The 16,583-nt window shown below is 33.8% G+C and overlaps 1 protein-coding gene across 7 annotated transcripts in view; it reads right to left on the bottom strand.

Moving 5' to 3' along the window:
- Positions 1–16,583, bottom strand: part of LRBA (LPS responsive beige-like anchor protein) — a 676,054-nt gene that overhangs the window by 163,893 nt on the left and 495,578 nt on the right. For all 7 annotated transcript variants that reach the window (XM_027866938.1, XM_027866942.1, XM_027866935.1 and 4 more), the window contains 2 exons: positions 12,040–12,180; positions 10,907–11,026 (listed from right to left, as the gene is read on the bottom strand). In XM_027866938.1, coding sequence (XP_027722739.1) covers positions 10,907–11,026; positions 12,040–12,180 — 261 coding nt within the window. The remainder of the gene's footprint in view (positions 1–10,906; positions 11,027–12,039; positions 12,181–16,583) is intronic.

Below are 16,583 nucleotides of genomic sequence, written 5' to 3' on the forward strand. Positions count from 1 at the left end.
TCCACAACATTAACAAAAGAGCAACACCCACTTTATTTTCTCCTACAGTTTTTAAATTTTTTAAAACACAAAAATGGAGAATGATAATCTGCTTGAGAAGAAGGTAACAGTGTAAATGAAAGTGAACTTGGGATGAGCAGTAGTAGCTAAGTGGGGATCCTTTTGTTTTCCTACAATAACACTATTCATTACCATAATTCTATTACTTTTTTCAGCAACTCCAGGAGTAATAAATATACAGCCCTTTACAACCTAGCCTCACCCTGTACTTCCAGCCTCATGATGCATTACTCTCCTTCCCACGTTTTACAGTCTACTAACTAGCCTTGCTGATCCTCACACATGAAACTCCACCTCCAAAATTCCATCTCTTTGAAAAGGAAGTCTCCCATGCAATGCCCTCCTGACATGGAATCTCTACTTCCTTCAAAATTCAACCCAAATACAATCTTGTACAGGAAGCCTTTCCTGATGCCCACAGTTACTAGTGTCCTCTCTCCTAAAAATACTTTGTATTTATTTTGTATTTCTCCTGTATATACTTACATACATATTGTCTCCTCCAATAGAATGTAAATTCCTTAGCGGTATTTGTGTCATTATATCCCACATCTCTACCGTAGTGCCTGGCATATGTTAAGTATTTAATAAATGCTTCTACATTGATCAATGGTATTTTCCAGAATTGTCAAGTAGTTAAGACATTTGACTTGGGGGGAAAAAAAAGCATGTAACTACATAGATCTAAACTTCAATCTTTTGGCTAAAAGTTTTAATTCCGAAGGCAAGGAACTAGTCTGACGATCTTTCAAAGTCTTTTCAACCTTTTTTATTTTGATTGTATTTTCCTCCCTATAACCCCAAGATCACATTCATTCACATATTCTCTTCTTTTCCCACATATCTCTCACTCCATTTTTGTGCTTTAATAGATTTAAAACTGCAATAGAAAATAAAATTTGTGTTTTTATTGTGGTGAGCTTTCTTTTCACTTTATAGATATTCATATTTTCCTTGACTTATATTTTGGGTTAGCCTAGTAGTGACTATATGGAAGACTATCAGAGACCAAAATACATAGAACAAACAGAACAAATGATTGGTCTTTGGAGAAGGTCTATAAAAAGAGAACTAAAATTCAAAAGGAACAAGAGAAAGGTAGTAATCTCATTAACAAAAAAAATATGAAATAGAAAAACAATGGTTAGCAAAAAACATGACAGAAAAAGGCTCCAGAGTCATACAAACAAACTAAATATAAATAAGAAATGTAGAACTATGGATATACTAAAATGTATTATCAGGTGAGAATTAGGAAATAATATTGACAGTATTCATGATCTTTGTTAAACTGTTTTTACAGTATTATATTTTTATATATACGAGTCCTTTCCTCCTTTTATCTCTTTAGAGTACAGACCTGATTGAGGCAGTGCTGGGTCAAAGAGTATGTGCAGTTTAATAGTTTTTTGGGCATAGTTCCAAATTGTTTTCCAGAATGGCTAAACCAGTTCACATTTCCTCCAACAGTGAATTAATGTACCTGCTTTTCCCATACCTCTTACAGCATTTGTAATTTTCCTATTTTTGTCAATTATTCCTAATGTGATAGGTGAGAGGCAGTACAGCAGAGTTGTTTTAATTTGCTTTTCTCTAATTGTTAATGATTTAGAGCAATTTTTTTTCACACAACTATTTGCAGCTTGAATTATTTCCTCTGAAAACAACCTATTCATATCCTTTGATGACCTATCATTTGAGGACTTTAAAACATCTTTCATAGCCATTTCTTTCCTTCATTTTCCAATGCTACCATGTTTATCCTCACTTGCTTTGAGAAACTTGGTGTCCCTGCACCAGTTAATTTTTTTAGAAGGCAATTTTAACACATTACAATCCAAGGATTATAAAAATTATTATGTAAGACTTAGACAAACGATCACTTTAAAGCTAAGTACTTTTAAAAGATTTTAATTTTTAAAAATTTTAGAACTCATTAGTTAAAAAAATTATGCTGCTTCTAATCTTCTCATTAGATTGTAAAAACTACTCCTTTATATCTTCTACAACACTCACAAGGTGAAGGGGCAAAACCAAGACAGTGGGGAAAAGCCAGAGGCTCCCCTGATTTCTCCCAAATTCCCCTCCAAACAACTTTAAAATAACACCTCGAAGTGAATTCTGGAATGGTAGCACCCACAAAAGGATGGGGTAAAACAATTAACAGCCCAACATAACTTACAAGTCAGAAGGAAAGGTCTGTCGCACTAGGGTAAGAGTGGAGTGCAGTCCAGCACAGGCACTGGAAGCAACTGAATCTGTACCTTCCAGAGTTCTTAGTCCACAGATAGTAAGGTTTTAGACTTCTGTCAGAAAGAGATGACAAGGGTCCCTTTGATGGAAATGAGTGCAGGACTCTATTGCAAAGCCCATATGTGAATCCAGGTCCCATTCCGGGCTCACAGTCCCAGGATGCGAAGAAGCCCTAATGCATCAGAGCTTATGGCCACAGAGGAGTGGGGACCTGGTCACAGTTGCAGGGTAGAAAAGAGTGCTTGTGGTGATTCACAGATCAAAACACAGGCAGGAGAGTAATAAACACACCTCTCCTTAGAGCATACCACCTTGGAAGAACTAAAAACTTACAGACCCCCCAGAACTAGCTCTGAAAACAGGTGCACAAAAAACCCAAAGCTTGGGACAGTGCCCCTTCACCCCAGGAAAACAGTTCAACTTTAACATAAAGTTAAAAGTCAAGAAATAGACTGGAAAATTGAGCAAACAACAAAACAAGAAACTGACCAAAGAAAATTACTATTGTGACAGGGAATATCAAAACACAAAATCAGAAGACAACAAAGTCAAAACTACTATACTCAAAGCCTCAAAAAAAAGTTGGTCTCAGGCCCAAAAAGAATTCCTGAAAGAACTCAAAAAGGATTGCAAAAATCAAATAAGAGAGGTAGAGGAAAAACTGGGAAAAGAAATGACAGTGATGCAAGAAATTCTGGGAGCATGAACCTTATTCTAATTGGAATTTTCTCAAAGAGAGAATGACACACACACTCAGTTTGATAGAGAAATTTATCATACCAAGGAAAGTAGGAGGGGAAGGGGATATGAGAAGGGGTAGTGGTGCTGACAGAAGGCAAAGTATTTGGAGGATGTAGTAGTCAAAAGCAAAAGTTTTCAGGATAAACAGGATAAGACAGAGTAGGATAAAGCAGGGAGGGAAATAGGATGGAGGGAAAAACAAAGTAACCATAGCTGTGAAAAAAAATTTGCAGTAACTTTCTCTGATAAAGGCCTCATTTCTCAAATATACAGAGAACTGAGTCAACTTTATAAGATTTCAAGTCATTCCCCAATTGATAAATGGTCAAAGGATACGAAGAGGTAGTTTTCACATGAAGTAATCAAAGCTATCTATAGTCATGAAAAAAAAATACACTAAATCACTATTGATTAGAGAAATGCAAATATGATACAGATAAGGAAAATGACAAATGGAGGGAATGTGAAAATGTGACACTAATGTATTGTTGATGGAGTTGTGAACAGATTTAACCATTCTGAAAAGCAATTTTGAACTCTGCCCAAAGGGCTATAAAACTGCATAGCCTTTGACCTAGTAATACCACTGTAATTATGTATCTCAAAGAGATTTAAAAGAAAAGGAAAAGGGCTGATAGATGCAAAAATGTTCACAGCAGTCCTTTTTGTGGTGGCAAAGAACTAGAAACTGATGTGACGCCCATCAATTGGGAAAAGCTTTTGTAGTTGTGGTACATGATTGTAATAGAATACTATTATGCTAAAAGAAATGATTAGCAGGATGCTCTCAGAAAAACTTGGAAAGACTTTATATGAACTGATGCAAAGTGAAATGAGGAGAACCAGGAGAACATTGTGCACAGTAACAGCAATACTGTATGATGATCAACTGTCAATGACCTAGCTATTCTTATCAATACAATGCTCTAAGACAATTCCAAAGGACTTATTATGAAAGATGCTATCCCCCTCCACAGAAAGAAATGATGGAGTTTGAATGCAAATCAAAGCATACTTTAAAAATTTTTTTTTAACTTTCTTGGGGTTATTTTGGTCTGTGTTTTCTTTCACAACATGACTAACATGGAAATATGTTACACATCACTGCACATGTATAACCTATATCAAATTGCTTGCCTTTTCAATGGGGGGCCAGGAGAAGTAAGGAGGAAGAAAATTTAGAACTTAAAATTGTTTAAATGAATGTTAAAAATTGTTTTTACATGTAATTGGGAAAAAATAAAATACTAAAAAACACTCAGCAAGGTGACTTAGAGTAGGTACATGGTAAATATTTTTTTGGTGTTGCTGATAATGACAATGGCTTAGTTATGCTAAGAATATGCTAATAATCCAATGGCCAGAAAAGGATTACTATCTGCCATCTTTCCAAGTGACTGAAAAGGGGGCAATGAACTTAAATTTTATTGAGAGTATCTGGTTAAACAGGAAGTCTTTCTGACTTAATAATTATAGTTAGCAAAAAATGGAATGACATGCCTTGGGCATTAATGAATTCTCATTACTAGAAGTATTGAACCTAAAGTTGGATAGCCACTTTTCCAGGACATTATAGAGAGGAATACTGCATTAGTACAGGGTAGAAAACTATCTTCCAACTTTAGGATTCTATACCCATAGATATGAGCAGTTGAACTCTATAACAAACCACTCCCAAAGGAGGTTGTAAAATATCTATGTTGGGAGACCTTCAAATATATGGCTGACAATAAATTGTGTTGGATGGTTTAGGTATGTACTAGTCTACTGAAGCTGCTTCCTTTAGGATTATTTAGGATTAGGACAGAACAGAATTCAATATTGTACTGCAGAGCCTATTATGAATGATTTTTCTATGTGAATGTGGGAATTAAAAGAAATTTTTTTATAGTAATAGTTCTCAAATACAATTGTGTCACTTTCTAATGTAGTCCCTCAAGATTACATGATGCTGCCACTGGCCTTTCAGTTCATGACTACATGAAGTACACTTCAGAGTTATCAATGCTAATGCATAAATAGAATGAAAGCATCTTTGTACCCACTAGTAGAAAGCTACCCTGGGAAGTGAGGATGATACTCAAGCCATGTCTCATATCTGAACTGAGAGGGCACTTGTTTGACATGTTCTCTCTGATTCCTCAGGCTGACTGAAATACATTACTGGTTGTTAAAATACAGTCTTGCTAGACAGGAGTTGGAAGCTACAAGGCAGAAGGGAAACAGAGAGGGACCTCTAGGTTCCAATAACAGTAAATCATGTTACCAGGGAAGGATTGCTTTAGTAAAACCAAAAGTGTATCTTTTCCCTTTGAAATGAACATAATTCATATCCTCTGTCTTCATTTGTTAGAAATATCTATATAAGTAACACCTGCCCTTTACTCTCAAGTAAAGGTAGATTCTAGGTAATGAGAAATAGGATGATAAAACTGGAGATGCTTAAATAGTGAAGCAAAGAGTTTTCTCAGAAAAAAAAAGGTAAGCACTGAAAAGCCTACTATTATTGATTTTCTTCACTTTTAGAAATTTTTAACCAAAAAAGCTATTATCTCATTTTTATATGGTAGTCTTTAACCAATTCTGAGGAATGTATGCCATACTAAAAAAACAATCTTCTATCACTGTCTCATTGTGACAAGGTAGAGACCTTGGGTTTTGAAAGGCTATGCAAGTGGAGTGTAAGCCCTGCCAGATTCCATCATTCTAGAAGGGCTTTGAGTACAGAGGAGAGATTAAGTCTTCTGCATGAGGAACATCCCAGATAAAAATGAAAAGACTCAGCACTTTCAGATGGGTCAGTACATAATGATTAAATTCTCTGGCTTCAGCAATCAAAGAAAAAAAGAAAATTAAAAATGACCCTCAGTCCTCTAAGACTGTTAGTTAGTTGGGCAAAGGGAGCTAAAGATCATACCACTTCTAGTCAGTTAACTATAGGTATTCTAAATGTGAGATGTTTGAACAAAGACCAACAAATTGACATATTATTGAAAGAATTGAACCATATGATATTTACATTCTTACCACAGACAAGATACGAAGGTCCACAGATTCTCATTAAAAACAAAACAAAACAAATGCAGGAGTGAGTTCTGTTGTGCCAAAAGGCAGTAAGAAACAACACTTCACGGGCTGATTAGTCAGCTCCTTTCCTAGTGCTTATGCTGGGTGTAAGTAAAAAGACCACCATGAAGGTAACTGCAATCCAGGTTCTAACACCTGTTTCAGAGAGAGGGTAGAAAGGCAAAGAAATTCTATTCAGAGCTGAGTAAGAGCCTCCAAACCAGGTCAACAGGTACTCTGAAACTTGATGATTTTAACGTGAGAAAGGCTCAGAAGAAGATGATGAAAAAATACGGCTGATGACTGAGAAACAAAAAACTTCAAAGGCGCATAAATTACTCAGAGGATACACAAACACATTAGAATCAAGATAAACATAACATTAAAAAGAAAACATATTTAGGAGATAACCCTGTGAAGTTACCATAACTTCAGTTAGATATTTTCAAATCATCTATTGATATCTACAGTTGAGAAGTGAAGAATCAACCAGCAAAAATCTATTAAGTGCCTAATGTGTCAGGTATATGGCCCCTAGGTACATGTGGGGATACAATGACAGAAATTAAACAGTTCCTGACTTCAGATGCCTTTCGTTCTACTGAAGGTATGGAGAGAGGCGACTAACATGCATTTATATACAGAACGTATACAAAATAAACACAAGGTGGTTTCGTCTAGAGGAGCTGTGGGTACAAGGCAGGGGAGAAGAATCAGGGAGCCCTTTATGTAGAAGATGGTACTTGACCTGAATTTTCAAAGAATTCTAAGAGGTAGAGGTGAGAAGGCAAAAGGCAAATACTGACCTATATTATCACCAGTTCTAACCAATGTAAAACAACTGCCACAACAAAGCCATAAAAGCCTAGAAACCACTTTAGCCAGCAAATACTTGATCATCTTGCCAGGAAGAGAGACAGATGGCAGTTAAAGGTAAGGCTGGTTTAGAATAGAAGCTTATTTCTAAAATGCTGTGGAAGAAGATGGTAGAAGATTATAAATAGTTGCACCTTCCAAATCAGCAAAAAAAAAAAAAAAAATAGCAGAATCAAAAATCTAGAGAAAGTTTGGTGTGAGAGCTAAGTACAGTACATCAACCTAAGAGTGCTCATAGATGAATCTATCAGTAGAATAACAAACAGAAAATGGAATAAATGTGAATCCCTGAAAAGCTAAACGGGAAAAAATGATGCTTAGGAAGATTAAGTCAGAAAAGGCAGTTGGGCCAGACCAAGTAAAAGGCCAAAGTAGACAGGATATAGCTATGAAAGTCTTGAGGGATTACACTGTAAGATCCTTCGAGGATGGGAAATCACAAAATAAGAACTTGCCAATGACATTGTTGCAAAAGAACAATCCAGACTATCAACTATTACTAATTTATACGCCTACTTCATAAATATGTACACATGTATATATATAAATATATACATATGTTATATTATATTATATTACATTATATTGTATTATATCTATACATGAACATGTTTACCACAACAGAAGGCAAATGGCTGATTTTGTAAATGACATTTTACACAGGCACATTGGATTGAGAGGTACAAAAAATACAATACCCCACAACATTTATTGATTATAATAATTCAGTAGAGCAAAAGACAGCCTTAAAGGCACTTCTCTCACAAAGTGTTTCTTATGAATATGTTAAGACTCTACAAGATTTCTTGATTAATGCAAACAGAAAGATAACTCTATCTAATGACTTTCTTATTTTTAATGTCAAGCATCTGGATGCAGCAGGAATTCTATCTATATATGGTGAGGCACTCCTTTTTTAAGATGACACTATGCTGAATGTAACAAGCCCCAGAAAATTCTGAGTATTCTTATGAGATCCATAATTATTCAAAAGAGTTTTATCAACAATCCATTTGGAAAAAACTAAATGGATTAAAATTTTTTAATTTTTGTCTGAACAATGACATGAATTTGTAAGGTCTTTCCATTGAGTCAAAAATAGTACAAATATTGCAAGTAAGTAGGGCCGAGAAATGGATGGGCCTGGATTATATTTGATAAAGCATATTATGTTTGTTATTTTTTTTAAATCTCAGATTGCTCCACAAGACAAAGACTTACTTACCTTTTCAACACAAATGTTCTTGGGGTGATGTAAAGTTGCAAATTATGGGACCACAATCTTTGAGGAGACAAAGTTATGAGTGATTCAAAAAGAAATGGAGAAACACCTGTTTGTGTAAATATTCTGTAGCACATTTTTAATGGTGACCTATATTCAAGAAGCAGCATAAAAGATATCACTGAGGACTTGTACAATCAGAGAAGGAGGTAGGCTAATCATGTGATGAGAGTGAAGTATAACAGAGACTATGTGAATGCTCAACAGGTATCTATGAAATGCAAAGACCTACAAAAAGATTTTCAGCATCTTGGGCAAGCCATCTCTGGGGGATGTCCTAAAGTAGAACAGAGACAAGAATCACAAAGGATGAGAAGCCATGGTTGGCTTGTAGTCTGCAATGATGGAGGAAAAGTCCCTTCCAATGAGATCAAATACCTACTTATGTTGTAAATCAATCAATCAGCAAATATTTAGTAAGTGCCTATAATGTGCCATGCACTGTATAAAGCACTAAGGATACAAATACAAAAAAGAGACGGGAATTGATCTCAAAGAACTTACAGTGATTTTAGGCTAGGGAAAAGGAAATTTTTTTTTAATTAAAAAAAAAAAAGAGAGAGAGAGAGACAGATATTCCTGACTGCTCAATGGGACAAGAATCCTGGGAAAAGAAGGCTAAGATCTGTGAGGAAGACATACGTACATATGCCCAGTTCTGTTTTACAAAAGGTATAAGTAGTAATGCTTTACTATAGAAGTGATAACTAAAGAAAACTACTGTGGCAATCACACAACAGGAAAGAAGGATCTATAAATCAATAAATTATCTATCTAACTATACTTATATTTCACAGGCTAATTACTCAAGAGGTTGTGTCTGGGTTATAGAGGTCCCTAATAAATAGAAGTATTTGTAAAGAACATTTGAATTTCACTCATTTAAAATTTATACCAAGATGTCAGGCTTATCAATTATTGCTATGTAATAGTCCCTCTGATTAAGGCAAAAGCAAAAAGTCTAATTAGATAAATTAAAGCTTTGAGAAGTATAACAAAAGCTCAATCAACAATTGTGCCAACTGTTTTTTCTCTATTATAGATAATAATTATATCAAACCACTGCACTCTCCCCTCCCCAAGCATAGCAATGGATTTCTGAAGATACCATTAAGTATAGTTTGTGCAGAACAAAAACTTCATAAACGTAAAGATTTAAGGGTTTCCGTTTCTTCAAGTCCTTGATCTAGTAAGCACTGAATTCTACTTTAAACACCAGTATACACTACTTTTAAAAGTAGAAGCAAGCAAAAGGGACAGCAATTCATACGCAGTATGAATAGTCTGAACTTTAAACTATGTATACCCTTTGACCCAGCAATACCACTGTTAGGTCTGTTTCCCAAGGTGATCAGACAAAAACGAAAAAAGCCTATATGTTCTAAAATATTTATGGCAGCTCTCTTTGTGGGGCAAACAACTGGAAGCTGAGGGGATGCCCATCAACCGGAGAATGGCTAAACAAGTTGTGGTATATGATTGTGATGGAATATTACCATGCTGTAAGAAATGATGAGCAGGTTGATTTTAGAAAAACATGGGAAGACTTGCATGAAATTATGAAGAGTGAAATTAGCAGGCCCAAAAAAATGTTGAATACAGTAATAGCAATATTGTTTGAAAAATAAATGTGAATGAATAAATTATTCTGAATATTATAAACACTCAAATCAAAGGACCTATGAAGGAAGATGCTATTCACCTTTAGAGAAAGAACTGATAAATAAAAGTATGCATAGTATGGTTTACATATGTACTATCTAGATATACGTGTATATACATACATAAACATATGTGTAGTCAAATGGTGGCCTTCTCTAGTATGGGGTGGGGAGGGAAGGAAGGAGACAGTTCAGAACATAAAATGTAACAAAAAAATAAACAAAATCAAATTAAAAAAAGGAAAAGAAAAAATCATTGTATTGTTAAAAAGAAAATGAATAGTCTGTTCTTCTATTATATATACACACACACACACACACACACACACACATATATAATGTATGTATGTATATGTACACACACAGTGTTTGCAACCGTATTCATTCAAATCTATCAACCACAGTAGACATCCCAATGAAAAGGGAAACAACAAAAAGAAGTTAGGTTGATACACTTGGAACCAACAGCAGAAATATTGGCAAAAGAGTGAAGGCAGAGACCTATAAAACACAAAAACAGAGGTGAAGGTTATTTCCACAAAGTAAATTTATGTGTTAATCAATTTCTTAAGTTAAGAATTCCATTTAATGTTATAAATGAATTACATATAAATAGAGAGAAAAGAGAGAGGAGAAGAGAGACAAGAAGAAAGGAGAGGAGGGGAGAAGGGAAAGGGGAGGAGAGGAGAGGAGAGGAGAGGGGAAGGGAGAAGAGACTACTTTAAGTTTTCCAAAACAAAGATATTAAAAGGAAAAAAGTACTGGGCACTACCAAAATTACACTGGAAAATAAAGAACAGATAATTTCTGAACAAAGTCTCATTCACATATATCCCAATAGCAGAATTATATGACATATTCATCTGAGTTCTGTTAAATTGGGCAGTGGAAAACAATTGTCTCCAATTTTAAAAAAAATCATTCACAATAATGCTCATGCAATTGATCAATGAAAGTTTATATTTACCTTAATATCAGATGTATCACGCTGACTATTACGCCATGCTCTTGAAATAGATGAAAAAGTTCTATCTGCATGATCGAATTTTCCACCTTGCAGATTCAGGAAATAAGTTGTAAAAGGTTCCTAAGAATATACAAAATTATAAAAAAAACAATAATGATGAAGCCCCAACGGATCTCTTAAGAACAAAAGATTTTTAGTCATCTTTATAGCTTAATATGTATTGTCAGTATTTAAAAAAATAAACTCAGGGAGAAATACAAAACTGGAGTAATTAAAATCATTTCAAGATATTAATTTAAATCAAGAGAAATATTTCATTTGAAATAAAAAAATTTTTCCTAAAAATATTACACTATATTGATTAGTCAAAAATTAGGATATGTAGTCTTCTTGGTACAAAGAAATATTCCAATATATAATTTTCCTTTTGCTATTGCTCAATATTTAATTTATGATTAAGAAAAGAAAAATGTTTGAAAGATTTAAAAGCCTCCTCTTAGTTAAAGAACACTTAAACACATATTAGTGGATAATTGCTTGAAATTAGCTAAGCACTATAAATTACTTTGAGGATTTATGTCTGCCTGTACCATTCTAACAAGCTTTAATTAATGATGTGCTGCTAATGCTTTCCCAAAGAAATTACTTTCTGTGGGATGAATCACCTTTCAATGTACAGAAACATTCCCTGTTTAGCCAATATATTATCAATACATGGCATGAACAATTCCACCTACAGACATACCACAATTCCTTCTGGCACAATTAGATTAACAAAATGTATGAACATATGACCACCTTAAATTTTTTTCAGTGCTTATGATTTTAATACCATAAGTGAAAGTAATCCTTGCAAGAATTTATAATCTGCTAATATAGGGAGTGTCTGATTAAACAAAATTATGTAACAAATGCAGAAAAACTCAAGCTAAAATATAACTTAAAAAACATTCTACTGAAACATTTTTTAATAAGATATACTATATAAGGTACCACCCTTAAAATACTGTTATGGTTCACTTAGCAATCTTTAAAAGGTTTTAAATAAAGATCAATCATTAATTCAAAATACCAATTTCTCTCTGTATCATCAGACTTAATTTAGTAAAAATTATCCGCTAAACATGACTTACCATTCTTAACAACCATGCAAGCACAAAGCTTGCAGTTGAGTAATGAGTGCCATAGTGAAACTTCGGAACTTGATCATCTTCCCATGATTCATAACGCTCTGCAAAGAATGCTGCTCTTTTGGGATTCAGAGCTCCTATGGGCTGCCAATTAAAATAAACAAAAAAGACATAAATATAACCATATTTTATGTTTTTCTGTCTTTGAAGGTAATATCATTAGCATGCATTAAAGTGACCTAAAACAAAATACATAGTGTTTTTGTCAAAATGTTATTGCATTCAGTAAGCAAGTTTAAAAAAAAAGTATTTCAAAGCAGGTGAAAGAAGCAAGTACCTAAGTAAATGATGGAGGCCACCATTATTTCACAATAAGCTTAGTATCTGTCAAACATGGTATCTCAATCAGCTAAATCAGCTCCTAACAAGCTAAAGGTAGAATTGCAGTAAGTGAGTGCTAGCTGTGCAGTACTTGGAAAGTGCCTATAATATCCCATTTAGTTAGATGAGAGCAACAATCAGAATCCAGAATTTAAAGTTAGAGTACCTCAAAATTTTTGGAAAGGTGACTGATTTATAAACGAATCTGAAAACAGGATGAGAGCAAGTATTTGAAGGAAGGGGGCAGAGGAAAGGATTAAGATGTAACTGGAAATTTCTATTAATGTTAGTAACTGTAATAATCACCAGTCCTAGTTGCTAGACAAATCAATATTTAAAATAGTTCTGCCTGAAATACATAAAACAATTTATAACAGACTGTGACTCAAAACTGAAAAATAATACATTAAATAATAACTTCAACTTTCAAAAGTCTGTTTTCCAGAAAACCTTCTACTCTTTATTCACAACATGGAATATAAATTCAATGAAACAACATCTTCAACATCTAAAACTGTCTCCCTTATTAAGACTTTGAGAAACTGGTTCTCTATTTTATTAAGATATATTAATATCTCATCATTAGTTAAAGAAAGAAAGATGAAAATAACAGGCAATTATATAATTCACTAAAATTCCACAAAAACTTTTGGATAAAATGCAAATTTAAATATATTCAATAGAAAGTATAAGTTGTCCCTGATGACATATTTAAAAGAATTTTTTTGTGCATAAGGATTTGATTTTAAGTAACATTCAGTATTTATCATTTTGGTAATTTTAACTCATTTTTAAGCAATATGTATTTCTTTTTGGTATCTGTGCTACAAATAAATTTCTGCTTCGAATAATATCCCTGGTTTAATCAATGTTATCTTACTAAAAAAAATTTCATTTAGCAAAATAGGAAAACATTTTAGGTTGATTACTATTTGTGGAAGTTCACTAATTTGAAATGCATCCTTTCTAAACATTGGTTTCTCTACAAAGGGATATTTGATTTGGTAAATTTATTCCAGTTAAGAATGAAACTGAATCCAAGAACTCCTTTCTTTGTTACAGAATCATTTTAAATGCATTTTAGTTATTTTCTCTGAAGATAACCATGGAAAGAAGAAAAAAAAGGAAGAAATTAAACCATTTAAAGATAAATTACACAAATTAAAAATAAAATCAATACTGCTTTGAATGACTCTGCAGCATTTTAAGTATTCACTTTATCTGCTCCTATTTTTATTACTCTCCAAATGAGAACACCCCAAATCAATAGTTATAGAATTACGTTTCTGGAATATAATGCTAAAACCAATTAGGATTGATTTCACTAGCTTTTGAAAAAATGGTATCATGCAGAGAGAGAGGGAGAGAGAGCTCTGCAACTAGAACCCACAGTATTGATTTTGGCTGTTATTGTTATAGTTGGTTTCTGAAGTCTACCTACTACAGAACAACTATCAAGATACGCCATATTTTGCAAGCTATAAAAAAAGTCCTCAAATAAAAGAAGGATTGAAAACAACAACAACAACAACAACAACAACAACAACAACAACCACAACCCAGCACCATGGAGCTGTGCACTGACAATGATACACTATCAGCTTACTCAGAGAAGTTACAGTGGGAATACACACATTGAATTATACATTACACGAATACACTGATTTATTGTGGTAATAACATCCACCTCATTAAAAGATTCTGCTTTGCTGCAGTCGGAGGACTACATATTGTTTACTGCTATAAATTAATGGCAGTGCAGAGAAGACTGTGGAACCGTCCTAACAATAGATCTGTAATGACAGTGCTGTATATCACAGCTTCCTCAGCAGCTTCATAATAAAATGGAGACAATGTATTGGGCTAATACATTCTACCATGCTGGCCCATATTTTTCTGACAACTGCTTTAACAGATGAGCTGATTCACCTATGTTATAATGTGCAGTAAAGCATTTAACTAAGCACAAGTTAGTCAGATACAAAAGTGCTATGTAGTACTTTTTAAGCCACTATCTAATTCTATATTTAAAGACATTTTAAAATGTTACCACAAGAACCAAAAGCCACTGGTGCAGGTGCGGCTTGTTTCTTATAAAAGAACTGCTATGTAGCACCAAAAGAAAGATGACTAACAAAGAAAATCAAGATGAAGTTCATGTGAGTATTTACTGGAGCAAGCTAACAAACTCAGTGCCTTAGCATTACATTTTCAGTATTTGTTTCTCAAATCATTAGATAAGGTAAGAGAGATTATAAATATAAGTAGTAAAATAAAATTATTTTAATCTATTGATGCAAAATTAAAAAAATAAACCAATGAGAATATAAAGTAGCCTAGTAAAAATCCAATTATGAAGAAAATACATTTGAGAAAGTAGATCAAAAAATTAAATTAAAAATGAATTAAGACCCTTGCATTTCCCTTGGCAAATTCAAGAAATATTAGCATAATGGAAAGGTAGAGGAATGGGAAAGTAAGCATTTTGACTAAGAAAAGAAAAGGATAGAGAACTTTGGAAATAACCCATGCAGAACAAAAGATCTTAACAAAATGCATTAAGGATACCAGGATAAAACTGCCATAGTGCTTCAGGACACATTATTGTGGCATAAAAAAGGTGGGGGGTGACTTCAATGCAGTGATGGAAGTTCAATTTCAAGGATGGCAACGGTTCTTTTAAACCTGAAAAAGGACATGCTAAAGAAAATTGTTTTTCAAGCAGTTCCATAAGCATGTCCTAATGAATGATTGCCATCTTTTATTATCTACTATGACAAGTAGTAGTGTTAGCTACTAGAGAAATGACATTCTTTAGAGGCTATCATTATAAGTCTCAAGAAATAGGATCAAAAGGTATAAGAATAAGAGTGATAAAAATGTATTAGAAAAGAGTATGATTAACCACTCCACACTTACAAAGACATACACAAATGTGGCAAAATGAGGCTCAAAATATAAACAAATCACATTTTTTTAGTGCTAAAAGGGAACTTAACCTCATAACTGTATAGACCTGCAAACTGATGGCCACAGAATTTATTAAGTAGTAAGTAAGTTATTGAGTAAGTATTTGGAGTATTAAATCTAGCAGATCATGTATTTCAAGTATTTTGTTTTACAAAGAATTCAGCTGACACCTAGAGAAGTCAAGTAGTAGAGCTGGCATTAGAAATTTTTTTCTCACTTTAAATCTTTCTAAATATTCCACTGCAGTAAGGTTTCGTTTTTCATTCATCAAATACTTATTAAGCATCTACTACATATATAGGACTAGGCTAAATACTAGAGACAGATGAAAACAATAGATAAAGAATTTATTTCAATTCAAATGGGCACATTTAATAAGCTCCTCCATATGCTTACTGTTGGGATTACAAAGATGAAAATTAGAGTCCCTACCTGAAAGGAGTTTATCATCTAGTAGAAAAGACACTACTTTTCAAAGGTGCTTCATTTGCATAAGAACATAAGACTACCATTTTTATTTTATATTAATTAAACCCTTGAAGTGTAGAATTCCAAGAGTGAAAAAAAATCTTTCCATATATATTCAGCAGAACTCAGAGCAAAACGGAGAGGGACAGAAATTGTTTTAAAGGAATACAAACATCTTTCTCCCTTTCATTGATGGTAATTAGTGATAAAAAAAATAAAGCATAATTAGACTTGTAATTAAAATGGCAATGTGAAAAGTCAAGAGGAGTTGAGCTTAACTCTGGGAAAATTTTTTCAAAGACCACCAGCTCTAATATTGATATTGATAGAGAAACAACAAAAAGATCCTCCATGAAGTCCAGGAATGCATGAAAGGACAGTCAAAGGCATGTCAGCAATGAGAAAAGGGTCCTCCTGGCAGAGAAGTCAGGGTCAGCTCAGGTAAACCTGTCTGAAACCTTACCAGCACCCTGAGAGGACTGCCTAATAGCAACCCGAAACATGGCAACACACATAACATAAGGAAGATGGAAACCAGTGGAAGAAGCACTAGAAACAAGAGATAAGGCATGATTACTACATCTAAGAGTATATGACAAAATGGAACCTGGCCCTTGGACAAAGTCCCAAACCAGGAATTGAGACTGGAAATTCAAGTAAACAAAAGACATACATACACACACACACACACACACACACACACACACACACACACACACACACACACA

Source organism: Vombatus ursinus, unplaced genomic scaffold, assembly GCF_900497805.2.
Source record: "Vombatus ursinus unplaced genomic scaffold, bare-nosed wombat genome assembly UNPS02014784.1, whole genome shotgun sequence".
Lineage (NCBI taxonomy): Eukaryota > Metazoa > Chordata > Mammalia > Diprotodontia > Vombatidae > Vombatus > Vombatus ursinus.